This window comes from Poromitra crassiceps, assembly GCF_964638095.1.
Source record: "Poromitra crassiceps genome assembly, chromosome: 3".
NCBI classification, from domain to species: Eukaryota; Metazoa; Chordata; class Actinopteri; order Beryciformes; family Melamphaidae; genus Poromitra; species Poromitra crassiceps.
In genome coordinates, this window is record NC_139625.1 from 51,263,911 (window position 1) to 51,291,732 (window position 27,822).

General features: G+C 43.5%; 1 protein-coding gene across 2 annotated transcripts; it reads left to right on the top strand.

Annotated features, from left to right (window-relative positions):
- The first annotated feature begins 7,220 nt into the window (after positions 1-7,220).
- Positions 7,221-27,328, top strand: LOC310774163 (lysocardiolipin acyltransferase 1-like). 2 transcript variants are annotated; one of them, XM_083634244.1, is made up of 6 exons: positions 7,221-7,559; positions 15,496-15,665; positions 16,824-17,022; positions 18,510-18,656; positions 21,858-21,974; positions 24,046-27,328. In XM_083634244.1, the coding sequence occupies exons 2-6, from the start codon at positions 15,498-15,500 to the stop codon at positions 24,555-24,557; spliced, it is 1,143 nt and encodes a 380-aa protein (XP_083490370.1). In that variant the 5' UTR covers positions 7,221-7,559; positions 15,496-15,497; the 3' UTR covers positions 24,558-27,328. The 2 variants fall into 2 exon arrangements, with proteins under 2 accessions (XP_083490370.1, XP_083490371.1); XM_083634245.1 differs by lacking the exon at positions 7,221-7,559 and adding an exon at positions 14,570-14,706.
- Positions 27,329-27,822: the final 494 nt, after the last annotated feature.

The following is a 27,822-nucleotide window of genomic DNA, read 5'->3' on the forward strand; positions in this document are numbered from 1 at the left end:
TCTCGACAGATATGGATGTCTATTGCTCACTTGTTGGCGGAGGCATATATCTGCGGTGTGGTCGTTCTAGTTATTTTAGCATTGCAACAGCTGTATGTCACTAAGGTTCATTCTGTGCATCTGTCTGTGTTTGTGCAAAGCTCGCAAAGGGGTTTATGTGCTTGGAGAGTTTGTGTACAACCGTGTGTGTTATTATGAGTGCCATGTGCGTAAGGGAAAGATTCTTTTCCCATGGTTCCTCAAGTGTGAGAAGAAAGTAGAGCTCTCAAGACATGAGGCAAAAACTCTGCTAGTTATTTATAACCTGTCTGGAGATGGCCCACCAAGTGTAGACACATATCTGGCACTGTCAACAAGGGAAGAGCTAGAATAAGATACGCAGAGAGGCATACAAGACGAGGGTAGAGGGAGGATACAAAAGGTGAAGGAGTCAACGAAGGAAAGAGGGATGTGAAGGTCCTGCCGACAGGGGGGGACAACAGGGTCAGTTGTCCCGGGCCCTGGGCGGCCCAGGAGGGCCCTCTAATTGTCTATTTAATTGGATGGAGGAGGGGTGGAGCTGTATGGGATCATTTTGTCCCAGGCCCGGGCAAGATGCGCAGGGGCCCACTGGAGGAAGTTCATGAGAGAGAGCATAGCAAATTAAGTACCTGCAAAGCAGCACGCGTAAATCACAGGTTTAAGATCTGGTGTCTCTCTTGGTAAGCTAACTGAGATAAGACTTGGTGAGATAAGATCAAATGCAAGCACAGCACAAACAGCTGCTGGAGAAGTCACTCGGTGTCACTTTGCCTGCATAAAATTGAACAAGTGTGATTTTTGCAAACACCAAAAAGGCATCAAGCCCCTATGAAGACAGACAGGTGACTTGTTTTTCGTCCTTTCCCTGAATGCCTTTGACATGTGAACATCGCACAGCCCCGCCGACACACTCACAGAGAACAGAGGACAACGCCGCCGTGATTGCTATTCAAAACAAAGCCTCCGTGACTTCACAATTCATCAAAGTCAAGCACACTGGATCCTCTGCCAAAGCGCTCTGTGCATACGCACTTCAACAGAGCAACCTTGGAAGACATAATGCAACTGCTGGACTCACAACCACAGCACATATTTGGACAGATGACTCCAAGCACCCTGGGATTCATTCTTGTTTTAATAGGGTGATGTAAGGGCCCACTGCCATCTTGTCCTCAAGCTTTTAACACTTTGATCAATAGGGGTCTATTGGCGTCCACTTTCCTCTGTACTTTTGTGTGTTAATGTGCTAAGCCAAGCCACAGGCTGCTGCTCTTCCATAGGCTGTTGTTGATATAAATAGACAGCTTATGGTCCCGCCACTCTAATCCTTATTGCCTCGAGACCAGGATGGAAAAATGGAGGAAAGAGAGAGGTGGAGGGGTGTGTGTGTGTGTGTGTGTGTGTGTGTGTGTGTGTGTGTGTGTGTGTGTGTGTGTGTGTGTGTGTGTGTGTGTGTGTGTGTGTGTGTGTTTGTGGGGGTTTGGACAGACAGACAGACAGACAGACAGGCAAGCAGACATGAGGAGGCAATGTTGAAGATAGAGTAAAAACAGACTGGAGTGGAAATGCTTGGTTACAGGTGTGAGACATAGATGTGTGTCGATGCAGGAAGAGGAAGTGAGGAGTGAAAGGGAAGAAGACTCAAGTGAAATCATCCATGTCCCCTCTTTGAACCCCTGCGACCCCCTTTCTCCTTTCCCCGGCTACACCACCAAAAAGCACAAGAGGTCATTAAAGGCAAGAATGTTTAAAAACAACAAACCAGATGAGTTTTTTTTTTTTACTTTCAACAAAGCACAACTCGTTAAAGTGCTATCAATAGACTCCATTCAAAATAAACCAAAAACACAGTGTTCAATGCCCGAAAAAAGTCATGTCTCTCCTACAAGTGGAATGGCATGTCTAATGTGTCTAAATATTCTTTGGCCTCTACCTTTATCTATTAATTCACTCCTAACCTTCTCTTGAGAAAAAGGTCACGTTGAAGTTGGCCCCGCCTCCCACCTCCTTTTGTATCAGTCTTATAAATATGGGAGCTTTAAAAGGTACATGTTTTAAAATGTTTTTCCTGGGGTGTCTGTAGTGTAGAGGTAAAAGCACTCGCCTACCACCACGCGGGTTCAATTCCCCGCAGCGGTACTTCCCGGGTTGGTCAGACTTTCCTAGAGACACAATTGGCCGTGTCTGCGGGTGGGAAGCCGGTGAGGTACAAATCCTGGTCGCTGCACTAGCACCTCCTCTGTTTGGTCGTGGCGCCTGTTTGCAGGGGAGGGGAACTAGGGGGAATAGCGTGATCCTTTCATCCTTTCATACGTCGTGCCGGTGAAACCCCCTCGCTGTCAGGTGAAAAGAAGTGGCTGGCGACTGCACAATGTATCGGAGGAAGCAGGTGCTACATACTCTACAGCTCTCCCCAGATTGGCAGAGGGGGTGGAGCAATGACCAGGACAGCAGGGGGAATTGAACAAGTACAATTGGGGAGGGGTGAAAAAGGGAGGAAAAATACAGGAAAAAAAGTGATAAAAAAAATCTGTGGTTTAAAATTACCATGACGGGACTTTGACATTTTCTCAGAGAAGTGTGATTAGGTGTTCCTGATTAAACTGCTTTTGGTGAATTATCTTGGATCCTGGCCAAGAGACGCGCGAGTGGATGTACGTACTTCTCTGTTGGAGGTGAGGTGAGCTGGCACCAAAGTGAAACAATGATAGCCTGTTTCAAAGAAAAGCTTTCCATCTCCCTCTGAAGTGATGCGTTGACCCTTGAGAAGTTTATACTGATAAAGCTATACAGTTCACTCAGCCTCTCAGATAGAGTGCATGCCATAGGGAGCAGGTCATGGAAAAGTCTCCAGTTTGACTAAGTGCACGCTCTCTGTAACGCGGTCTGTCCATCACACACACACACACACACACACACACGCGCACACACACACAATACTGCATGTGCATAGGCACGTACAGTACACACATTCAGACACATCCATTCATCCATATATACACACAGAGCCACATGCCAGCACACACACACATCACTGAATGCTGAGGTAATTCGTAACAGTAGAATGGCTCATAACTGTGGGTAAAAGAAACAAATGACACATGCTGGGATTTACACTCCTTTAAAAGGTTATGTTGGAGGACTTAGTCAAGAAGTATATCATCCATAGCACTTCAGATTTGAATGTGTTGACTGTGACATATTAACATGCAGGATCTTGTTGGAAAAATATGCTTAAAATATTACAAATACGACAACTAATGTCGCTATCAACATCTGAAAAGCAGATAGCGATGAGCGGCACACCTTGACATTTGCATACATTCATTCCACATGCAGACTGCAGTTCACTGTCCACACCTCAACGAACAAACAGTGCCCCCTGTTGATGTCTGGTTGCAAAGATAGGTGAGAGATGCAATCTTTTCAGACCTGAATATGTAGAAAATTGGGGAATTTTCATTCCAAACGCACTGGCACAACTACGACTGAGAAAAGAGAAATTTTAAGGTACATTACATGTTCAAAATGTGTATGGTCCTCAGGTAGTGCCCCCTCAGCATCTTCAGGTATGCATGCTTCACTTGAGTATATATAAACAAAAACCCACACACAATACAATGACTACATTTCCATTTTCATATTCTTGTCATTTGGTTCCTTAGTTGAGGACTCCTCTATTATTATTATTATTATTATTATTATTATTATTATTATTATTATTATTACCTTTATTATTATTATTATTATTATTATTATTATTTTGCATTTTCTCTTAGGGTTCGAAGCAGGGGTCCCTCCATCAGAGATATCCTCCTTCTCGTTTCTCTCCCTCCACTTCTTCCAAGTCAGGAACTCCATTCTCCTGCTCCTCGTCCTTCTCCACATCACTCAGCTTCCTCTAAGCTTTCTTTTCTGAGGAGGGAAAGAAGGAATATATTTCTAGTTGTGTGTGCCCTAAAAATATTATGTGAATTGAAATATAATTTTAATAATGTGGTGGATTTAATTGAAGGTAGTTAGTTACCCTTTGACTTTTTGTTGCACTTCTTGATGGACTTCTTCTCAATAGGGTACTTGGGTTATCTGTGCGTTTCTCCAGAACCTTCTCTAGTAGTTTGGAAAAGAACTCAAGATCCAGTTTGTACCTCTCTCCTACAAGAAAGCAGACCATGTTGCATTCAAACTCCATCAGGGATGAGATAAGCAACACAACTGCAGCAAGCTGTATCTTTGACATCCCCAAACTAAAATTCTGAGAAAATAAATTACATCACTGGCTTTTTTTTTACCAGCTGAAAAAACAGCCCTTCATAGTGTGTGTGTGTGTGTGTGTGTGTGTGTGTGTGTGTGTGTGTGTGTGTGTGTGTGTGTGTGCGTGCGTGCGTGCGTGCGTGTGTGTGTGTGTGTGTGTGTGTGTCAAGCCTCCAGGAATTTGCTCGCTCCTCATTTTTGAACTTGTTCTGAAAGATTCAAAATGTTGCAATGCTATGAATACAAACTAACATGTTGCTGTGTATTTCAATCCTATGAATACAAACTAACGTGTTGCTGTGTATTTCAATGCTATGAATACAAACTAACGTGTTGCTGTGTATTTCAATGCTATGAATACAAACTAACGTGTTGCTGTGTATTTCAATGCTATGAATACAAACTAACGTATTGCTGTGTATTTCAATGCTATGAATACAAACTAACGTGTTGCTGTGTATTTCAATGCTATGAATACAAACTAACGTGTTGCTGTGTATTTCAATGCTATGAATACAAACTAACGTATTGCTGTGTATTTCAATGCTATGAATACAAACTAACGTGTTGCTGTGTATTTCAATGCTATGAATACAAACTAACGTATTGCTGTGTATTTCAATGCTATGAATACAAACTAACGTGTTGCTGTGTATTTCAATGCTATGAATACAAACTAACGTGTTGCTGTGTATTTCAATGCTATGAATACAAACTAACGTGTTGCTGTGTATTTCAATGCTATGAATACAAACTAACGTGTTGCTGTGTATTTCAATGCTATGAATACAAACTAACGTGTTGCTGTGTATTTCAATGCTATGAATACAAACTAACGTGTTGCTGTGTATTTCAATGCTATGAATACAAACTAACGTGTTGCTGTGTATTTCAATGCTATGAATACAAACTAACGTGTTGCTGTGTATTTCAATGCTATGAATACAAACTAACGTGTTGCTGTGTATTTCAATGCTATGAATACAAACTAACGTGTTGCTGTGTATTTCAATGCTATGAATACAAACTAACAAGTTGCTGTGTATTTCAATGCTATGAATACAAACTAACAAGTTGCTGTGTATTGTGGAACAGTCTGCTGCTCTTCATTATTTCTACAACAGATATTCAAACTATTATTGACCCTTATTTCTGAATGAGCTCTGTGTGGGCATATATATATATATATATATATATATATATATATATATATATATATATATATATATACAGTATATAATAGCTGGCATATTGTGGGAAAGTCTGTCCCCACCATGCTAATGGCCAGGGAGAACATGTCAGTCTCTTATGTGAAAAATAAAATAAAAAAGGAAGAAGTTAAAGGCAAAAAAAGAATAATATAGCCTCTGAGCAAAATGTGTGCTATATAATTATTCTATTATCAATGTCAGTTAAATCTTCATTGAACCAATGTTTAGGTTGGTTCCATTTCCTGAAGCTTGAGTAAATTGTACTGGAGCCACGCTCAAAGATAGTGTCTCTTTCCTCTTTTAGGTTTGCCACTTTTGTTCAGATGATATGATTAAAAAGCAATTGACGGCAAGCGATTGCTTTTTTCCACCTCCTCATCACATTCACCAGCCAGCATACATAAACTTGTATGTCGTGTCATCATCTCAGCAGTTTGTCAGTACTTTACAAATAAATAAATAAATACAAATTGCATGCCAACATTTTAGTTGGCATGACAACTTATTTATACGACCACATATCTGCATCATTTGGATGCATTTGGAGACACTGGGAGCATTTAGGTAAATTAGTTTCTGGATGGAAATAAATGTCAGTAGACAGCTTTACCCACCGAAGAGCAAAAGTTTCATAAAAACTTGATAATACATATCATTTAGTCCACAATAAGGTAAAGGAAATCAGGCCAGGCAATACAAGTAGCCTATCCTTGACAATATTGGATCAACAAATGGACTGAAGGGAACTAGACTGACTAACAATACTGCTGCATGTCTAGGCATGGTCTATAGGCCTACAGAACTCCACTGACCTCTCCTCATCAATGATCAGAGTGAGCCGTCCACCGCCACTTTCATCCTTGGAACCAATCATCAGTGCGTCATCCTCCTCTTCTTCTGCCTCCTCATCCTCCATTGCTTGGCTTGGTATATTTGGCTGGATCTCAGGTTCGTGGACTCTCTCTGGTGATCTATGCAGGTAATGGATTTAGATGCAAATGTCAAGCAGTAGGAAGCAAGCACGCCGCAGGGAGTTAGATTGCAGACTCCCAAGTCCCAATCGGGAGACACAAGATAAAATTCTGGCAGGGACACAATTCAAGTTGCGGGGCTGTTAGATTCTTAGTCTTGTTATTCCAATGACAGATACAAAACTTTAAAATGTAATACCATTTCTAAAACTTTATCTTTTTTTCTTATCCATTTCATTCCGGCCTGAAATAAAGCAAAGTTCAGTATGCAGCTATTTTTGTGTAACATTTGTTACCATCTGCATCTCTGAACACAAGTGGGGCACATTCAATTGATTTCCCTGAAACAACTTCTGATTAACAAAAATATAATAAGATAATAATAATACCACCACAGTTGTTTTGTTTCACATTATCTGATTTCACTGGTCAGTGTCTTCTAAGTAGGACATGGAGAGACAACATTATCATGATTATTATGATTATTTTACTAGGATAAAATTAACCTTGCAAGCCAGTTGGATTCTCGCGAGGTCATGGTCATTTTGGCAGGACCTGAGGTATATTCTTTGGAAGTTTCTGCATGCAGTTGAATATTGAAATCATTCGAAGCCTGCAAACATTATGTCTGAATCATTTCCCCCTCACAGAACTTGCGCTAGCTATTTCTGGCTGTCAAAACACACCAGCAATGCACCGCCTCTGCTCTGACAACAGTCGACGGTCACAGTCGGTAACGTTGGTAACGAAGTTGAGAGGTCAATTTAGCAAAACGGTATAGCGGCTATATTGTGCAGTGATAAGTAATGCACACATATAACGCGTGTTAGTTATGTGATTAGTTACATTTGGCTATACGCTAATTTCTCACGAAACATAAAGACGGCTGCGAAAGCGTTCTTGTGGGCTTCGAGAGGTGGTAACGTTAACATTTGTTGATATCGTTTAGCTAACGTTAGCTAGCCAACGTGCTAGCTGGCTTGCTAGTAAGGATGTCGTTGTCGCAACCGAGTTGTTGAGCAGACTTTATGGAGCTAACGCTAGTTCACCCCAGTGGCTATTAACTTTGAATCTGAAGGAAGGGAAGACCTTCACGTTACAGGTGGGTACGGTTGTCGTTTGCCATTCTGACGGTTGTGCAAACAATTAGCCAGTTCTGCTCAGCAAGATAGCTAGCTAAACGGCTGGCTCCTGCTATAAGTGCTATTTTAAGTTAGAAATGGCTAACGTTAGCTTAATGTTACTTGTTTGTTCCTGCTCGTGTGTCAGTGGCACCAACCCAAAACTGCACTGCAGCCCATACTACACTGTCGACTCAGCAGCTAGTTGCTTATTTGTCTGATGATTTTGCTAAATTAGCCTTCCCAAGTTTATGGTACTTGTAGAGTGGTCCTAAAGGTAGGCTAGGTCCATAAAAACGTGGTTGCATCAAACAGCGTAAAAGTAGGCTTACTTTCCCGTTTTTGCGTTTGATCAGCATCATCAACACAATTTGACGTTGGCCAAACCTATGTATTTCATTCATTATGGTTAAAATCGTGTTAAAATCGATAGAGATCAAATCTGTATGGCAATGGCGGATCTTGAGTTTTAGTGCCCCGAGGCAAGCCCCCCCCTACTGTCAAATAATCTGATAACATAGATAGACTGTTAATTAGCAAACGTGTCCTTAATGGCTATCTCTTTAGAGAAACATAAATAAATCATTGGCTCACAAGATATAGAACTCTTGGACCAGCAGATCTTAACAGTGACCGCCCACTTTTTTGCGGCTCTGGTTCCGGGGTTCCATAAGATAATTCCCCATTTATTTTCTCCATAGGTATTTCAAAAACAATTCTTGTGAGGTTTTAAGCCTGGAACCAAGTCAACCAGATAACTGCTAGCAGATGAATCGTGAGGGACCATAAAATATTTCACTCGGAGGGATCAGTGGTTAGCACTGTTGCGTCACAGCAACCCCGATCTGTTCCAGGTCCTTTCTGTGTGCAGTTTGCATGTTCTCCACATGTTTGTTTGGGGTTTCCTCCAGGTGCTCCACTTTTCTCCCACCAAAGACATGTATGTTAGGATTAATACTCCTGTCAGTGCCCCTGATCAAGGCGCTGGCAATCAAAGTGGAGTTGGTCCCTGCATTTTTCACCTTTATTAGACAGGATAGACTGACAGGAAAGGTGGGGAGAGAGAGAGGGGATGACATGTGGCAAAGGACCACGGGTCAGATTCGAACCCTCTGGCCAGTCACCCGAAGAACTAAGGCTGTGGCCACACTGATCCGGCAGAAAATGGACTGAATTATAAAACGATTGGAAATGTTACGTGGGTCCCCGGGTGCTAATGCTCAGTATGAGCGAGAAGCGCCCGGCTAGCAGGGTAAAGGCCTAAACATGGTCGTCCGTCAGAGCCTCGCCCCGCCCTTCCCGTATGACGGCGGGTGGAGCGCCGTCCTATGGGGAGGGGGCCCCGTCGGCTGACGGGGGCTGCTCGAAAATGTGACTTCACGGCGACGATATGTGCGTGACGTCAGCTGCAGGAGAGTTGTGATTGGCCGTTGCCCTGGCTTATCGTCGTAAAGTCGCATTTCAAAGCATGATGTTAGATTATAACGAACTAGTTGTGTGGCTTAGCCTTCCCAAATGTTGAGGGTCGTTTTTTAGAATTTAATACATAGAATTGGGAACGTTACATTCAATTTCATTCAGACTGCCTGGCACACAATCTCCGCCATTTTCACACGGAGCTTCCACAGGAGGGAGGGAGGGAGGGCGTAGTGGCGTCCGAGCATGTAGGGCTAGCTGGCGCCGGCAGACGGCGAGACTGCTCCAATTCGAGGTGGACGGACGACCATGTTTAGGCCGGGTCTACTCAGCCTAGGACCCGGGACCCAACACGAGACCCGTACGGGGCTGGGTCCACATTTTATTATGGTCAATTGGGTCCGGGTCGGGTCTAGCCTGGGTAAACCCAGCCTCCACGTGACCTCTATGTGCTATCACTCACGAAGGTCGGGTCCTATTGTATCACCATGGGCCCCGGGTCTGTTTATCATTATGTGTAATAGAGAGCCGCAGGGATGACGTATTTTTGTAGTCAGAACGCGGAAGTCCTGGACTTCCTGGTTCTTCACTGTTTCAGTCTATGGGATTTTTGAATGGTTTTTGCTGCAATGCTTCAAATAAGGTCTCTGGGCAAGGCAAGCTTAATCAAACGCGAACCAGAGTTCAGTCAGATAATCTTCACACATGAGGACCACTTTCATGAGTTTTGTAGCGTAAATGCAAGCCCTAGAAGTAAAAAGCTCGAGCCAAGCTAATCCAGAACTACACACTGTCGCATAGGCTTCCACGTCACGTCAGCACTCAACCCTGGACTGTTGTTGATGTGCACTGATTACCCCGGGCTGAACGGGCTGAACCAGGTGAGGGAAAGAGAATTTCCGTGTTCGTCCTTTGAAGTGGTGACGTTATTGACGTATATATCCCCGTCGACTCAACAGTGTAGTCTCATTTGGCCGTTTGCTAGCTAGCCGCCCTTTTAACGGCACGTAAAAGCTTCAAAACTCATAAAAGTGGTCCTCGTGTGTGAAGATGATATTACTAAACACTGGTTCGCGTTTGATTAAGCCAGCGTTGCCCAGAGAGATTATTAGAAGCATCGCACCAAAAACCCATTCAAAACTCCCATAGGCGAAAACAGTGAAGAACCAGGAGTGGTAGCATCGATGATTTCCGGACTCGTTCCTGCGGCTCTCTATACCCGAGTGGATCAAAGAAGACCCGTGATCAGTGCTGATGCTGATCATGAGAGAAATGCATGAAAGAACACTGCAAGTAAATCCATAGCGAGAACTAGCAAAGAGGGTTCCTTGCGTGCAGCCAAAGTTACTTCCTCGTTTGCCTGAGGTGCATGTAGTCGCAGGCAGCAGCTCCTGAACACATCGGATAGGGAGAGTAGATCTTACACCACACACCGGACCCGGAATGGGCCGGCCATCTCAGGGGCTTCTCAGGGCCTCACTCCCCATTGTTGAAACATGCTTCCGGGTCCGGCTTAACTAGGCTAGTCTAGTTGTTTTTTCTCTCAGATCATTTGTAGAAGAGAATACCTGTTACAGACTTTTCAAATCAATGTGTGCATTCAACTAAATTATCAGGTACAATACTAACTGACAAAAATATAGCCAGGTCAGGATCTTCATGGATTAGCTATGTACATTTAAGTTTCAAGTATCTGCAAGTTGAGTTTTATACCATAAAGAAATGGCGACAAATGGCTGCCTGGGTAGGGGGGGGCACATTAAAACATGAAAAAGTATGTATATGCTTTGGAAAATGATAGGTAATGTGAAGAATGCCTACCTGCAGTGTAATAAATGGGCTGAAGAGTGGGGAAGGGGACCTGAAAGATTAGACTACTTCTGCTGGTTACATGGACTGAGTGTATTATGTAATATATTCGTTTTCTAGTAACAACCCCACCATTGGTGCCAACACAGCCAAACTCGCTTGTTTACACGGATGATGTAAGTGGACAGAAGGATGTTTTGGGTGCAAGACCAAGCTGCCCTCTCCAGGGGCCTTCTAGTTCATCATATAGAGCTCAACAGTCATGTGACTTTCCTTGCCCCAGAAGAGAATTCCCCATTAATTTTCTCTATAGACATTTGAAAAATCCTTATATAACAAGTTTTAAGGCTTTAACCAAGCCAACCAGTCTTCCAGAGAATCGTGAGTAACCCTGAACCATTTTATATATATATAGGCATTGAGAATTGGCGAGAAGAAAAATGTGGATGTTTCTGTCAATGAAGTAAGTTGGAGTGTTCATCTTCCATATGATCTTTGTGTGCAACACCCGACCATGCACGTGACATAGGAGAACGCCAGGAATGGACAGGAGTTTGTGTTTTCCCCCGTTTTGGGTGTGGTTTATGAATGATGATGCGCTCTGCAGTGTCTCTGAATAAGGATTTTTCTAAATGTCTATGGAGAAAATGAATGGGGAATCCTCTTGTGGAACAAGAACTGAGAAAAAGTGGGCAGTTACTGTTGAGCTCTATAGGCTTACAACCACACACACACACACACACACACACACACACACACACACACACACACACACACACACACACACACACACACACACACTCACACTCTTACATGCACACAATACATATGTACACACACACACACACACACACACACACACACACACTCTTACATGCACACAATACATATGTACACACACAGCTTGAGCTGAATGTTTAGCCTAGACATGGGTGACCTCTTAACTCTGTCTGGTCTTGGCTTAAAGGAAGGAATGCAGAATGATTGCCAGAGAATTCAGACTTGGTCCATGAGTAGCATGCTGTGTGTGTTGCATGTGGACAATGTTTGGGGGGGGAAGTGCTTTCAGGATCATTACTATGGTGATTAAATAAATAATAAACCAACCCAAATAGATGAGGCTAAATCAAATTCACAAGTGGTACTACCCTAGAGTATGGAAAGAAACTGTTTCCGTGGGAGCGTTGTGTAAATAGTCAGACATCCCTGGTGTCCTTGTTGGTAGGAAGAAAATGTGTTGACTCCATCCATAGTGTACATAATTCCATTCCCGTCTCACATCTCTGACTCGAGGTGTATATCGTGCATGTTTACCATGTGTGTGTGTGTGTGTGTGTGTGTGTGTGTGTGGGAGTAGGCGTGTCCGCTTGTTCCAGCAAGGGTGTGTGCTTTGTGCTCGTTGGGACATAATTGTGACAATGTGCTGAGCCCTCTGTTCCTCACCTCTCTCATGCCTCACATTTTCCCTTGTTAAAACCAACAACCCTCACAGCCTTGTTGCTTGCGTGCGTGCTTGCACACACAAACACACTTGTATATTTGAAAATGCACCTTCTGCCACTTTGCCTGCTGTCGTGAGACCTGCTGTGTCATGGTGCTGTGTCAGCAAGGGCAAGATGAGGAGGGACGGGGGGGTAACTAGAGGTCGGAACTGAAGGCTTGCGCAATCATGGAGGTGGAAAGGTCAAGGTGTGAACCACAGGTCGTACAAGGGTAGAAAACACCTGCTGGATGAAATGACTCCCTGTTGCACCAGCTCCGACTCCCTGGGTCAGCAAGACCAGCCTTAATCAAATGAAGGCTCAATGGGAGTTTCCTCTTACTTGCTAGTAATTGGATGACTGTGTAGCCCTAAAGTCTGGTGTATCCTAGTGTTTGTCACGGTGGCTTTCAAAAACAGCAATGTCAGCAATGTCCTGCTTCTTATATAAGAATGGTGTGCCATTTCAAATGGATCACGCCTACATGTGCAAAACCCTATTCATTTTCTCTGGGCAAAACAATACATTGCCATTTTCTGTGGTGTTTCTTTTCTGTTATAATTTTAAAATGTATGTGAAATGTATATGGTTTTGTTAATTGTCCATAACCTTCTCATGCCTGTCAAACAACTGCATGATCATAATAACTGAATTATCTGGAAGATGGAGACTATCATCCAAGAGTAGCCTGATATTCAAACTGCATCCAAATTCACAACTGTGGAGTGGGCGTGGCTTCGAAGGTCTGGAGCCAGGCGAATCCAAGAGAGAAGTGAAGTTAGCATTTTTGACATAAAAAAATATATAATGCTGTTGTTTGACAATAAATGTAATGACAAAGATATTTAGGCTTCACCTATACATTTCACATGTACCATCAGAACACAGACAAAGCAACCACAGAAAATATTGATTTATTGTTGTGCTCATAAAAATTGAATAGAGTTTTGTGTGCTTGTACTGCACTTTGTAGGCGTGACGCACTACAATCACAATATTTGACTGTTGGGGGTTGGGGAACAGCGTTATGATGATCGCACAGTGAAACGTTGAGTTTAGTCAGGCCCGCCACACCCCATTACGCAGAGTACGCAGACTGCGTAGGGCATCATGTGACTGAGGGCACAAAAAAAAAAGTTTTTTTTTTTTTTTGGTGCCCTCAGTCAGGCCACTCACTGAACAGCAGGCCAGGCGCCGCCTACTGGTTTACTAGTGTTTTTATTACTTTATTCAGGGTTAAAGTGGGTGCATCTCATTGTAAAATTGGACTCGGCCCAAATTGGGCTTCAAACGGCCCAAATCTGTCTTCAACTGGCCCAAATCTGGCTTCAACTGGCCCAAATCTGGCTTCAAACGACCCAAATCGGGCTTCAAACGGCCCAAATCTGGCTTCAAACAGCCCAAATCTGGCTTCAAACGGTCCAAATTGGGCTTCAAACGGCCCAAATTGGGCTTCAAACAGCCCAAATTTTTCGCCGCCGCCCTTCGGACGCCGGCACGCACGTCGATCCGTATCGGCCTGGCCTGCTTGGTATCTAATGCCCGGCCTGAATTATGATGCCAGTCCGCCCCTGCTTGCATGTACAGTTTAACAATCGCTTGTTTGCTGACATGTACAGTAATTCTAACAATTGTTTGTTTGCCACATGTAATGTAATGTGAGATACACTAGTATCCTTCATAATTAATGAATTTGCAGTCTTTCGTTTGACAGTTATTGAAAGTTTTGCGGGGGGGGGGGGGGGGCACCACAAAACAATTACGCTTAGGGCACCCAAATGGCCAGCAGCGGCCCTGAGTTTAGTTCTAACGCGTTATCATTGACAAACCCACACTTGTATTACATAACGTTAGATGTGGAACATGCAGGTGGCTACTTTGTAGCTTAGCTGACAGGAGTCAGACAGACATGCGTTTCACGAACACACAACGTTATGATTGCACGGTGAAACATTGAGTTTAGTTCTAACACGTTATCATTGACAAACACACTTTTATTACATAACGTTAGATGTGGAACACGTTATCATTGACAAACCCACTTTTATTAGAGAATGTTAGATGTGGAACATGCAGGTGGCTACTTGTAGCTCAGCTGACAGGAGTCAGACACATGCGTTTCACGAACACAAACAACTTTATGATCGCATGGTGAAACGGGTTTAGAACATGTTATCACAACAAAACAGCATGTGGGACCAATAAACAGCTTCTCGCTGTGTAATGTACATCAGCAGCCTCGCTCTGTCTCTGTCAGGCCAGCGTTAGGTAGGAATGGGACAGTAGGATTATTGTCGATTTGGCTGGTTAACATTAAATCAAACCGGTTTAAGCTCGTACACTGGACCGGACCGGCAAAACCGGAAATCGACCCATGCCTAGTTACAACCTGGATTATTTTGGACGAGAAAACGTCAAACTGGTGAGTAAATTAAAGCTGGAAAGTGGAAACAGTTTGCAAAATGCTCTGGAAGGAGTCACGCTTCCTGAATTTCCTTGGCTATACCGCAGCTTGCCACCCAAAGGCTCAGGCTTCCTCAGATTGGCGTGCAGATGACCAGATCGGCACACAAATAGAGTGGACATGTAGGCTCTATGGGACGGCGCTAGCGCTGGCCCGAAAAGACGCGGGGGGGATGGGGAGGGTCAAATTGTACCCCCCCCCCCCCCCCCCCCGCTTTTATTTGATGAGCAATATACTGGAACTGCAGTAGGTATTTGAGTGTAGGCAGATTTCTTTTCTCTGTCAGGAAATGTGTCTGAGAATTTATTCCACAGTATAAGCCTAGACCTTTTGTGAATCACATTGAAGCCACTCTCCTTGAAATGTTGATACAGTGACTGTGCACCCACAATTTGTTACCCACAGTAAGAAAGGTTCCCCTATTTACATTCCACACTAGGAATGTCTGCCTGGGATTTTCCACTGTTTGTGGGAAAATGTTTGGGAAGTACAACAGGACAGGAGGCTTTGCTATTGATGAGACCATTGATAATTCCATTAGTCTCACGTTGCATAGTTCCATAGCTCCACGCTGTAGCAGAGACCCCAGTCCAGGATGAATTCCACAAAATATCAACATCCCCCGAAACCATAAACGATTTCTTTATATAATAAATTCAAGTCCTACTTTGACTGCTCAGGACCATTTCAATGATCATATCGCTTCATTATTGAGCTGATGCTCTTGTCTCACTGTCCTTTCCACAGATATGGCTGTGTCAGTGCGGGGCCTGTACTTCGTGGTGACCCTGTTTTTGGGTAGTTTCTTTGGAAGTGTCTTCATGCTGGGTCCGTTTCTACCGCTCATGCTGCTTTCTCCTGCCTGGTACCGCTGGATCACCGACCGCATCGTAGCCACTTGGCTCACCCTGCCTGTGGTGTGTACTCCAGGAATCACTCTACTTGGCCTACTTCCTGAGTCTGTAGCACATGCTTTTTAGTTAGCCTTGTTATTTAGCTTGTTTGGCCCAGTCAGTCAGTCATAATGCTCCGTGTGATCTTAGCTCACACTTCTTTGTGCCTCTAAACAGATTATATTTTTTAGTGGAAGTGCAATTTGTTTATTCAAATTCTCCTTGAGCACAATTATGCAAATCCTGTATACAGTGACCACATGAACTGATGGCATTAATTCTTTTCTCCCTTTGCCTCACTCTTATCTACGGCTGGATGATAATTCAATATTATCGTTTATTGTCTTTCAGGCGGATTATATTGTGGTGATATGAGTTCTGCTGTCTGAACTGATGAGAACAAACACATTTTATTTAGAAACTCAGACAGGATGGGCGTCTGGGTAGTGTAGCGATAGATTCCCCGCCTACCAACACGAGGGTCGCAGGTTCACGCCCCCGTGTTACCTCCAGCCTGGTCGGGCATCCATACAGGCGCGATTGGCTGTGTCTGCAGGTGGGAAGCCAGATTAGGGGTATGTGTCCTGGTCGCAGCACTAGCACCTCCTCTGGTCGGTCGGGGCGCCTGTTCGGGGTGGAAGGGAACTGGTGGGAATAGCATGATCCTCCCATGTGCTACGTCCTGCCGGTGAAGCTCCCCACTGTCAGGTGAAAAGAAGCGGCTGGCAACAGCGCATGTGTCGGAGGAAGCATGGTGGTAGTCCAGATCCCCAGATCGGTGGAGCAGCGACCGGGGCAGCAGGGGGGAATTGGCCAAGTACAATTGGGGAGAAAATGTGTGGGGGGGGGGGGGGGGCGTACTCTTAGTAAGTATGGTAGGAATATTATGTGAACATTTCAGTTTAGTTTGACATCACATCAACATTACATTAGATTACTAACGTTACATTAGTTCAATATGATGAACATTAATCGACATCGAAAAAAGTCCTCATGATTATCGTGATATTGATTTCAACCATATCGTCCAGCCCTACTCTTATCTCTCCCTCCTGCATCCTTTCTAAAGTATCATTCTTGTCTCGCCTTGATCGACATCCGCCTCCATTTCCATCTTCCTCCCCATTGCCCTTTCCATTCTTCCTCCCATCTCCCTTCTCCACCTTTGCCCTCCCTCCACAGTCCTTGCTGGAGCTGGTGTTTGGTGTGAAGGTGGTGATAACGGGCGATGGTTTTGTTCCGGGGGAGCGCAGTGTGATCATCATGAACCACCGCACCCGTCTGGACTGGATGTTCCTGTGGTGCTGTCTGCTCAGGTACAGCTACCTTCGTCTGGAGAAGATCTGCCTCAAGGCTGCCCTCAAGGCTGTGCCTGGCTTTGGTGGGTATACAGTTGATGCTCGTATCTCCCATTCTTTCACGCACACACACACACACACACACACACACACACACACACCCACCCACCCACCCACACCTCTGCATATCACAATGCTTATACCATGGTCTGGGTGAATACTCAATTCTGATTGGCTGCAGGGTGTCCATTATTTTGTGATAATGTACACCTAGCTAAGTAGTTCCAGGCAAATGGTCTGTTCACCATTCATATCAATGTGCCATGGTCTCAACAGAGCCATTTGAGCTCTATACTACCGTTAAGGGTTAATATGGTTTAGAAAAAAAAATAGTCGGTCAACGTAACTATTTAGATTACCCCTGTGTGCTCAGTTTATCAAAAATAACAGCAATTTAGAAATCTGTCATTTTCGGAGATCTGATGTTGTCAGCTGCTGACAGAAGCTGGCTCTCAGCTGTCAACTGTCAAACCAGCTCTGTTTACAACTTTGCAGCAAGCCAGCCAGGCGCTTTGCAAGAGCACGTGCTGCGCTGCCTGTATCACTGATACAACTCAAGTCGAAGAGGAAAAAGATGAGATCAACAAAAAGAAAACAACGAGATGGGCAGTTAACAGCAACACACTGAGAAACTTCCTTGTAAAAAACATACCTGGACTCCAACATAGAAAGCTTCAGATGGTTTTCAGTCTCCTCCGAGTGCGGCACACGCCACTCTTATAAGACGCGCAGACGTTAACGTAATTCCCTGGAATGCGAGTTTAACGAGCAAGTTACATGGCGTTGCATTCTTAGACATTGCCGTTTGCTTTATTTTGTATGTTACATACAATTGGCCAAGTAATGAGTTAGTTTATGGTCTAGAAATTCTGCCAGGTGCAGGCACTAAGCGGCCATTTTATCCAATGATAATCTTGAGCAGCCGAGGGGGCTATTTTGTCTCGCCGGTTCTCAACTCATATCCAAAATGCATGAAAATATAAATGAATGGTCTTGTTTTGTTTCTTTGGCAAGTGACCATGGTATAAGCGGGTTAATTTCACTTCGAGGTGTCCATTATCAGAAATGAATGTACTTCGCGGAAGCCTCCGCCCTCCGCGTCGTACATTAATTTCTGATAATGGACACCTCGTTGTGCATTAACCCTTACTTATTGTATAGCACTTTTTTAAAACAGCATTGCGAAGCAGTTTACATTTAATAGAACAGCAGGGAAACAAAACGTAGACAGCTGAAGGTCAAAAGGAAAATGGGAACAGCAGAATGGAAATTCAAAGCAGTACAAAGGCAAGAAAAAAGTTGTTTAAAGTAACCAAAGCATTCACTAAAAGCCAGGTATATTTCTTCCCTCAGGCAGGCTGTACCACAGCTTGCCTTGATCGCAATTACCGTAGTTCTCAGATCAGGAAAAAGTGCTCTGCCTAAAGGAACGGCTCAGCCCTGTCTGCATTGAAAAGTCTCATGCCAGGTAATTCATTGCACATGTAAAGTCTGTGCATGTACTTTCCAGGCTGGGCAATGCAGGTGGCCTGCTTCATCTTCATCCAGCGTCGTTGGGAGGAGGACAAGAGACACTTGGAGAACATGCTCGACTACTTCTGTGACATCAGGGAGCCCCTACAGCTGCTCCTCTTCCCCGAGGGCACGGACCTCACTGGTGAGAAAACTAAGAGCACAACACTCCATTCAAAGTTTGCACAATGTTTTTTGTTGATATTCAGGACGTGTGTGACCCACCGACCAGCTTTGCAGAGCTCAATATGGCCCTACACCTGTCTTACGCCTTTGCACCATGAGTTATGCAAGCACACTTTCAAAGTGATAAGGCATAGCTAGGGATGCACACAATTAATCAAAGGTCGATTACTCGCTCATTAAGGATTTACTCAAGCATGTGAACATTTACTCGATCAAAACAAAACAAAAAGCAACGTGCATTCTGTCAGTAGAACGGTGTTTTCAAATCATTTTTCAATGATCCTCCAGAGGGCACAATGATATCACTGTAACAGACTGTTCAGTGTGTATGCGAGGCTCTGTGGATGTCCCCTCAGAGTTACCGTAGAACAGGAAGTGTGGGGACTTATGTTGTTGACGAGAGCCGGTGTTGACGAGTGTGCTAACGCTAGGCGCTAGCTGTCTAAATGTGGAAGCGTGTTATAACGTTACAGCCTGACTCTCTCATTTATTGTTTTATTAACAAAGTGTAAGTAATAGGCGGACCCCGACACTCGGCTACATCACTTTTCAGACAAGTTATAAGATGCTCTACTTGAACAGTGTTCATTCGGATAAATTGCTCCTCTTCCTTAAACCTGGAGCAACCCACCATCAGCGAGGAAGAGGAAGAGTTGCGACGCACGTACAACAACAATCACTTGAACAATGTTCATTCGGATCCTAGTCTCACCTGGACTGGAGCTGAACAACTCGGCATCAGCGTTAGCTGCGACGCACTGCGAGCAGAAAAAATAAACAATCTGCGGTAAGTGAGCCCCTGTTGGACCTATGCAGCGGCCGCGGTGGGGTTTCTGGGCAAATGTTGACATGTCTAAAAGTTATGCCTCTACGTTTTTATGTGTTTCATAGTGTAGGTAGGCTATGCAATGCTGTGAGAAATATACAATAAGTTGCTGCTGTATAAATAAAGGTTTTATTAAGGAAAAAACGCATTTGGTATGGTTTGGAAAATTTTCTATTTTTAATTACAATTACTTGATTGATTGCTCGTTAACGTTACCAATGTTTGATTTCGGAATTTGTGGAAAATGTGCATACATACGCATAGCCAAATCCCATCATACACACCCCATTACAAGAATTATCTGATGTCTCACTCGAAGCAACGGTGACACCAGGATCTAAAGAACTTTTTGAACACAACTAAGCCAATCAAAGTCCTTGAGTGGTCATGGATAGCTTATCTTCTCGTCAGATATGACGTCAGACATAGTCATCATGCGGGGCTCCAGTGACGTAGCATCATATTGGGCAGCAGCTTTTTCTCACTCTGTGTGTTGTGTGTTCATTTGCTTGTGTGTCTGTATATCTGCACGTATGTGTGTTGTTAAACCTCAAGGCTTAATGCAGGGGTTCCCAACCTTTTTTGGCTCGTGACCCTATTTTGACGCCGCAAAAATCTAGGGACCCGCGACATAGAGACCCGCGACATTCAAATTCCGGTACACCATTGATAAAGTCATCAGTGACATCGTCAGTGATGTCACATAGTATGCATCTTTTTCCCTGCAGAATTCTGACTTTAATCTCAAAACACTAACTATTTCTCAAAATTCTGACAGTAACTCGGAATTCTGACTTTATTCTCAGAATCCTGATTTAAAGTTATAATCTCAAAGATTTTCATCTAAATAAAATTAGTAATGTCACATAATGCAACACTGTTTGGATGTCACCTGCAATTACCACTCATCGCCATAGGTGTCACCCAAGAGAACAAAGCTGAAATCTTAAAGATTATCACTTTAAACCTTTAAACTCAGAACTAAAAAAAAAGAAAAAAATCGCAAGTGATCCTAATCATCTTCAGTAGTATTAAATTGGGTCTGGTGTAAGTAAAAAAAAAAGTGTTTTTTTTATTATTATTATTTTAGGCGACCCTATTTGAATTCCAGGCGACCCCACTTAGGGTTGCGACCCTAAGGTTGGGAACCACTGTCTTAAAGTGACCTAAGAAACAAGGGGCTGTATATGTTCTGACATCTTAAATGGTAGCTGCCCTGTTCTTTTCCTGCCCTGAAATACTTATGCTAGAGAGATACATACAGACCTCCATCTAGAGGATTTGGATCAGGGTGCGCTTAAGCCCATTTAAAGATTTCCATGAACCTTTTTGGAAGTGAGAAAGCTGACAAGAGGGATTATGTGAGGCTGACGGGTCAGAGGGGAGAGCAGCTATCCGAGGCTCTACAGACGAGGGCTGGCCTTAGTCGGCCTGAAGGTGCTACTTCTTACATAATATGACTTATGAGTTATGATATAGTTTCCATGTTCCTACAACAAGTTCCTGAAGAATGTTTGGTTAATAAACAGTCGTCTCTCCTGTGTTTATGTCCTCTTGCAGTTGTTACAGATGTGTGGGTGTGTGTGTCACTGGTGGGTGTGTTTCATAAGTGTAATCCTATCCCACCATTGTAATCCCTAACCATCATTATTGTTGTTTCTTATTTTTGTATCATTGTGTTTTGTCAACAAAGTTCTGCTTTTAGTGAACATATACAAGTGCTATGAAATAAGAATGACAAAGACTGTTTATGAATGATAATTGTCTTATCACAATGTGATTATATCTTAGGTCTATTCTGTAGTTGAGCAGCTGCGAAGTACAAAGTCAAAATGAAGCCAAAAACACAACTGATACTTCTGGCATGTTGAGAACAAAATTCTGAAATGATATTGTACTTCAATAAACACCTTAACTACCATAGAATAGTAGAGAAACAAAATTATAATTTAAATGCAAGTAAACATTCAAATTTCAGTTAAGATAGTGTTTGTGTGCTAGCTGATTGTATGCTCTTGTTATGCGTTTCTTATTAGAATGCATGTTGAACCTTTGAGAAAAAAAAGGATAATACTGTATATGGTTAGTCTCTCAGGGGCTCTAGCCAAAAATGTATAGAGAAGGTTATTGCGTAAAAAAGATAGTCAAACACTTCATATATGCTGTGTGTACACACACACACACACACACACACACACACACACACACACACACACACACACACACACACACACACACACACACACACACACACACACAGACAGACACACACACAGACACAGTTGAGATTGTTCCCAAGTGAGAATAGCTTCATCCTGTCTGTTTTTTCTACAGAAAATACAAGAGCAAGGAGCGATGAGTTTGCTGCCAAGAACAAGCTGCCAAAATATGAGTATGTGCTGCATCCCCGCACCACTGGATTCACCTTCATTGTGGACACACTACGGAAAGGTCAGGGCTCATTCCGATCAACACTTTCCGAATGAATGAAATACATTCGACATTAAACAGGGCAATGATTCGCTTGTTAGAATTGTGATTCCAAGAAAGCATCATTGTAGTTGCCTGGAACAGCTGAGTACAAAGGTGTTGTGTTTATTCATTGGTTATTATGACCATGCCATTATTTGATCTCAAAGAAAATAGGACACAAAGCCCATCAGCGTCATGGAAATGTGTTATCAGCAAAGCTTACAGTTGCCCAGGGGAAAATGACCTGCTACCATGATGATCTTAGTTGTTCCAATGACGCCTTTATTTGCAAGGGATCATACCTGTTATTCTTCAAAGTCTCAGACCAGTGCTTCATCCCACTGCTAGCCGTTACTACACCCGTGAGGTTCTCATGTTTCCCTGTGAGCTCATTCTGGCAGCCCTCCAGAGGTCTTAAATACCACCTCTGGCCCTGCTGTCTCATCCACCACACGTCCTGGTCTGGATGCTGAGCATGGCACTAACTCTGCGAGCAGGTGTTGTGAATCAGTGTGATGTCACCAGACCTAGCAGGTTCTCTGCTCCCTCCCCTTGCTGACTGACATGAGGTGCATTTGGTCATTGTCTCAGTCTGCTCTGCCCCTCTCAGCTCTATTTATACTGGAGTAGAGCTGAGCAGATACAAGAGCATATGATTTCCGCAGTGCAGAATGACATGGGCAGCATCATGGAATTTGGTAATAAAAATTTAATCAACTGTAAAATATGGAATATTGTAGAATTTTCCATAATTTGGATTAGGGATGTTCATCAATTATCGAAAATCGATAATCGATCGTTAAGGATTGGAATCGATCCTGTGGCATTTGGATCGATTTTTTAATTATTAAAAAAAAAAATTTTTTTTTTTTTTTTTTTTTGGACTAGGTTTGGGTGGAATTCGTTCCTCCTCGCCCCACTCCATTGCACAGCCGACTAACGTGAGGTGGAGCTTCATATAGTCTCTAGTTTTCTGGCTGGGCACGGGCCTTTGTGCCAACAAAACTGTTTTAAACATGAGAAATTCACACCGGCATGCGCCGGGGACAGCAGTGTTGGAGAGGAGACACATTGAAATAAAGAGTTCATTGAGGAGAACATGTTGTCTTTCGTATTTTCTGCCATAGGCATTAATTTTGTTAAAAAAAAAAAAAAAAATTGAAAAAATTGAAAATTTATTATTTTATTATTAATAAAATCGATAATCGATAATTGATCGTTAATTCTCACCGATTATCGATTTTGGAAAATTTTCAAAATGAACATCCCTAATTTGGATTGCTGAAATTGATAAAAGTAGGCCTACTTATCAAAAACAGAAGTAGACCTGCTTATCAAAGATCAAAAGTAGAACTAATTATTGTAGTAACATAAATTATTTCATAATTTTAAAATAGGCCTAGAGAAATAATGAATTTTTCCATCGGGGTGTTTTGAGAGGGGGGTCGGTCTTGCGTGAGACCCTTACGTCACCTCACAACTTGGTTTTCACTTTAAGGAACATGTCAGAGGCTGTCGAGAATTAGAATAAAAATAAAAATGGAAAAAACAGAATTTGGGAAAAAATGAAACAGATTTCATATGGCCCTAGAGCATACTTGGGCAGGCGTGATCCTGCCGGCTTGATACTTCATTCAACTTCCATTGTGTGTTGTAAGGACAGAAGGCCGAGCGTATGTAAGTCAGGCTAGTGATGATGGTGCAGAGCTCGTGGTGGTTTAGAGGGAAGGGATGATTCATGCAGCACTAAGGCCTTGGATCATCAGAAGTACATGTGTAATGGAGTTAAGAACAGTCCCAACAGTGCCAATTACCAGTTTGAGTAAAGGGATAATATTAAGACTCCCTGCAGTCTCATGTCACGTCTGATATTGAGTATACAATAAGTTAGGTCTGTATGGAAGAGTTTTTTTATGTTTCAAAATTAGTATTTTTTAGTGGTTGAAATTGTTTCATTTGCAATGTGTTTTGGTTTTATCAGAATGCTATTGGTTCTTTCATAATCTAAAATCTTCCCCCTGCCGATGCTAACTCTTCTTTCCTTTCCTAGGGGACAACCTGGACGCGGTCCATGACATTACCGTGGCATACCCCAAGAACATCCCTCAGACAGAGCGCCACCTCATCCTGGGGTTTTTCCCCCGTGAGATCCACTTCCATGTTAGGCGCTATCCTGCCGCCTCCCTGCCCGCCTCCTCCTCTGCCCTGCAGGCTTGGTGTCACGAGCGCTGGGCTGAGAAGGAGGTCCGTCTCCGGGACTTCTACTCTGCCCAGCCCCGGGGCTTTGACAGGGAAGGCGTGGCACAGGTGCCACCCTGTAAGACGGAGCTGCGTGTGGCTCTGATCAAAGCTGCTTCACTGCTTTACTGGAGCAGCTTCATTGCGCTGTGTTTCACCGGCCTGTGGCTGTGGGCCCCAGTCAGGTTGTACTTCCTGGTGATGGTTGGGGTTTACCTCGGACAGCAGAAGCTAATTGGGGGCCTTGAGCTGCTGGAGTTGGCCTGCCACCGGTACTGGAAGTCCTTGGCTGCTGGTGTGGGTGAGAAGAATAAGATGCAGTGAGAATGAAAGAAAGGGACGAATGGACAACTAAAATGTTTCCACCTGTGTTCAGCAAGGACACCGAGGACTCTGTTGTCTTGGCAGGGCTGAGTCCAGAGGGCTAGAGGATCCTCCAGTGCTGCTCTGCCTTAGCCCCCGTTCACACAGTACGCCGAAGCAACGCTCAACCGAGGCTGTACCTACGCTGAACCCACAAGTTTCATTTCGGCGTCCTTGTTAACAGGCGAAGCCGTTCACACCACCCGTGCGCGTGTCACGCTGACACCTTGCCGAAGCCACGCTCACGCCACGCTGAAGCGATAAGCCGTGAAGCTGTGAGGCATGAAGTCAATGGGAGTTGTGGGCGGGTTCAAGGCGCGAGAGTAGGCGCTGAGAGGAAAAGAGAAGGCGTCTTGTGTGAACAGTAAGGTGTACGTTTAGCTTGTGCCTGCTTCAAGCTTCAGTTCTGCTTACGTTCGGTGTCCTGTGTGAACAAGGGCTTAGACAGGGAGGAGAGAGTGCACTTGCTAACGGCATGCATGGCTTCAGTGATCTTTGTAAGAGGCTAGGAGACAATGGAGAAAAAAGGAATGTTTTATATCTGCACGATATTGGATTTCTTTTGCCAATATCTGATATGCCGATATTTTCCAACTCTTCTGGCTGATGCTGATATATGCGTGCATCCCCCCTCCCCCCCTAATTTCCAAGAACAACAAGTCTGTCCTGTAGTGGAATTAACACATTATTATGCCTACTCTTATCATGATGGCCCACTGGCAGATGCAGACACAAATACAAATAGGAATACAACGCTTTTCAAAATGTACACATTCACTGGGCAAAATAAGAAAAATTCTTGAACTTAGGCTATGTAAAACATGCTATATTTTTTTATTTATGTAAACATCAAGCTAATTTTATCGCCCTGTCATATAGGCAGAAATGTTTCTTTCGGGCCGAAGCCAATATATAATTTTAAAACCTCGATAACGATGACGTGCCGATATCATCGTGCATCCCTACAAGGAATTCCTCACTGGATGTTGTTTCAGTTGCCCCGCCCACTGTGTCAGTTGCCCCGCCCACTGTGTGTCTTTGTTGTACACAGTCACCCTGCTGTCAGTGCAGTTGATCACTTTATGTTGTTTGTTATGGTTGGTCACACAGAACCTCAGTGTTGACATTTGTGTCATAAAAGACAGCGGTTTTAGTTTTTAAATTGGTTATACCACCGGTTTCTTTAAATGTGGTTTTATTTTTTATGTTGCCATTGGTTTTGTGTTTGTCTTTTAAGAGATGGAACAGAGCCATAGTGCAGAGCACCTATACATACTCTATGAGGACGACTCATTTAAACAATATTCTCGTCAGCAGCACTGTAGTTAGCCAAATTAGATTATTGACTAGTCTAGCCAAATGAATAACTATTTTCATTAGTCATCTCTAGCCAAACAAATGGTTTTAGAAAGGAATGCCATCATACTAGAGAGTCATCAATGAGTACACAACATGTGTACCATTGTTTACCTTGATTAGATATGAATACCCTTTCATACAAACTGGTGACGAAGGTTTTTCCAGTTAGTTCATAGAGATCAGTTACGTGGTGTTTATTACTGTTTAGCTACAGTTATGTCCTTATGCATGTTCGCTCAAGTAGCTTTTGCACATAAAAGCCAAAGGTGAGAAAAGCAGACATGATGTAAAAAAGTAACCAAACAGAATGTAGTCTGTCTTATCAGGAAAGGGCAGCTTCACCCGTAATTGCCAAGGGTGCCTGCAACTGGACTCAAGCAACACTTGTAATCATCAACTTGAGAAGATCAAAGATCTGACTGAGATATGATGTCTGGGTAACTGCAGAAGCAGATGAGCTTTCTGCCCTGTCTGGGAACGAAGGGACGCCTGGTACAGGCAGGATGTGGGTGGTGCTGGCATGGAAGAATGTCCTGTTGGGACAACATTACCCCTCGATGTGCAGGGTGGCACAGAGGACCACACTTGGAGTGGAAAACTGGCCCTGAACTCAACTTAATCCAAAAAAGCCCTGTAATGCCCACCTCTCCCTGTGTTCCTCTCTAGAGAACTGGTATTGATGCGCCTGCTGAACTCAATTAGCAGATGACAGCTGAGAAAGCTTCTCCAATTGTGCCAAAAAAGGGCAGAAATGGAAACATTTGATTGGAGCGGTGCTTGATCCACTCTTTTAGCCACTGACCCTCCTCACCATTGTGCTCAATACCACCTCAAGCCATGCCATATTCTGAGCTGTGAGATATTGAATACCACCTGAAGCCATGCCATATTGTGAGCTGTGAGAGATTTGTCTCTTGGACAATCGACAACAGTTTTTATGACACTGTGCAATGTGTGATGTAACTGACCACCTCAAATGCTGCAGGTCAGGTGAAGGAAAAGAGTTGAATGTTACCCAGTCAGCCACACAATAGAAGGTTGAATGGAGTGCTGTTTATATGAATCTGAAGCTCCTTAGGTTAAAATGTAAAGGGGCTGGTTCCAGTCACTGTGATCGGCTGTTAACAATTTTCTCATCAGCATGTCAATAGTTTACCAAACGTAGTACCTTTCCGTTCTTCTAGAAACTCTGAACCAGCTTGAGCTACAACCTACATGTGTCTCTCTGTATCATGCAATCTTTTGTTGCTCATTTTACAATCAACTGCTGATGCTGGATCTCTTCAAAGTCACTGTCCTCAGGTAAATACATTGGTCACTGTTGTCAATCACTTTCTTTAAGGAATAAATATATATCTAAATAAATATACCATCTCAACCCATTCAAGTCTCCCGTTGTGGTTCTTCTGTCTGTATGACCAAGGAAATGTTGACTAAAGATTATTACTGATGCTGCCTGTAAACTCACTGTCACTTAGCTTTTTAGTCAGCCTTCACTTCAATTGTGATATTTTGCAAACCATGTAATCTTATATATCTTATCTGCACTCCACGTTGTGCAGGACATGTGGCAACTGATACTGCAACATATATCATGCCAAAATGAAAAGAAAGGTCTGGAGCGGTCATCTAGCGATCACTACACTGCAGTGAATGAGTCAACAAGACCCTGAATGTCCATGTTACCGTAACACAGGTCATAGTTTGCCTGCTCTATTTTGCACATACACACACACCCATTCCAGCCTACCACAGACAACCAAAAAGGTCAGTAGATTTGAAGGTGAAGTGCGGTTGCCATAGCAACTAATGTTGACTCCCGTTTCCTAGCAACGTGATGTAGAGTGATGTCAATGGAAAGCATGCT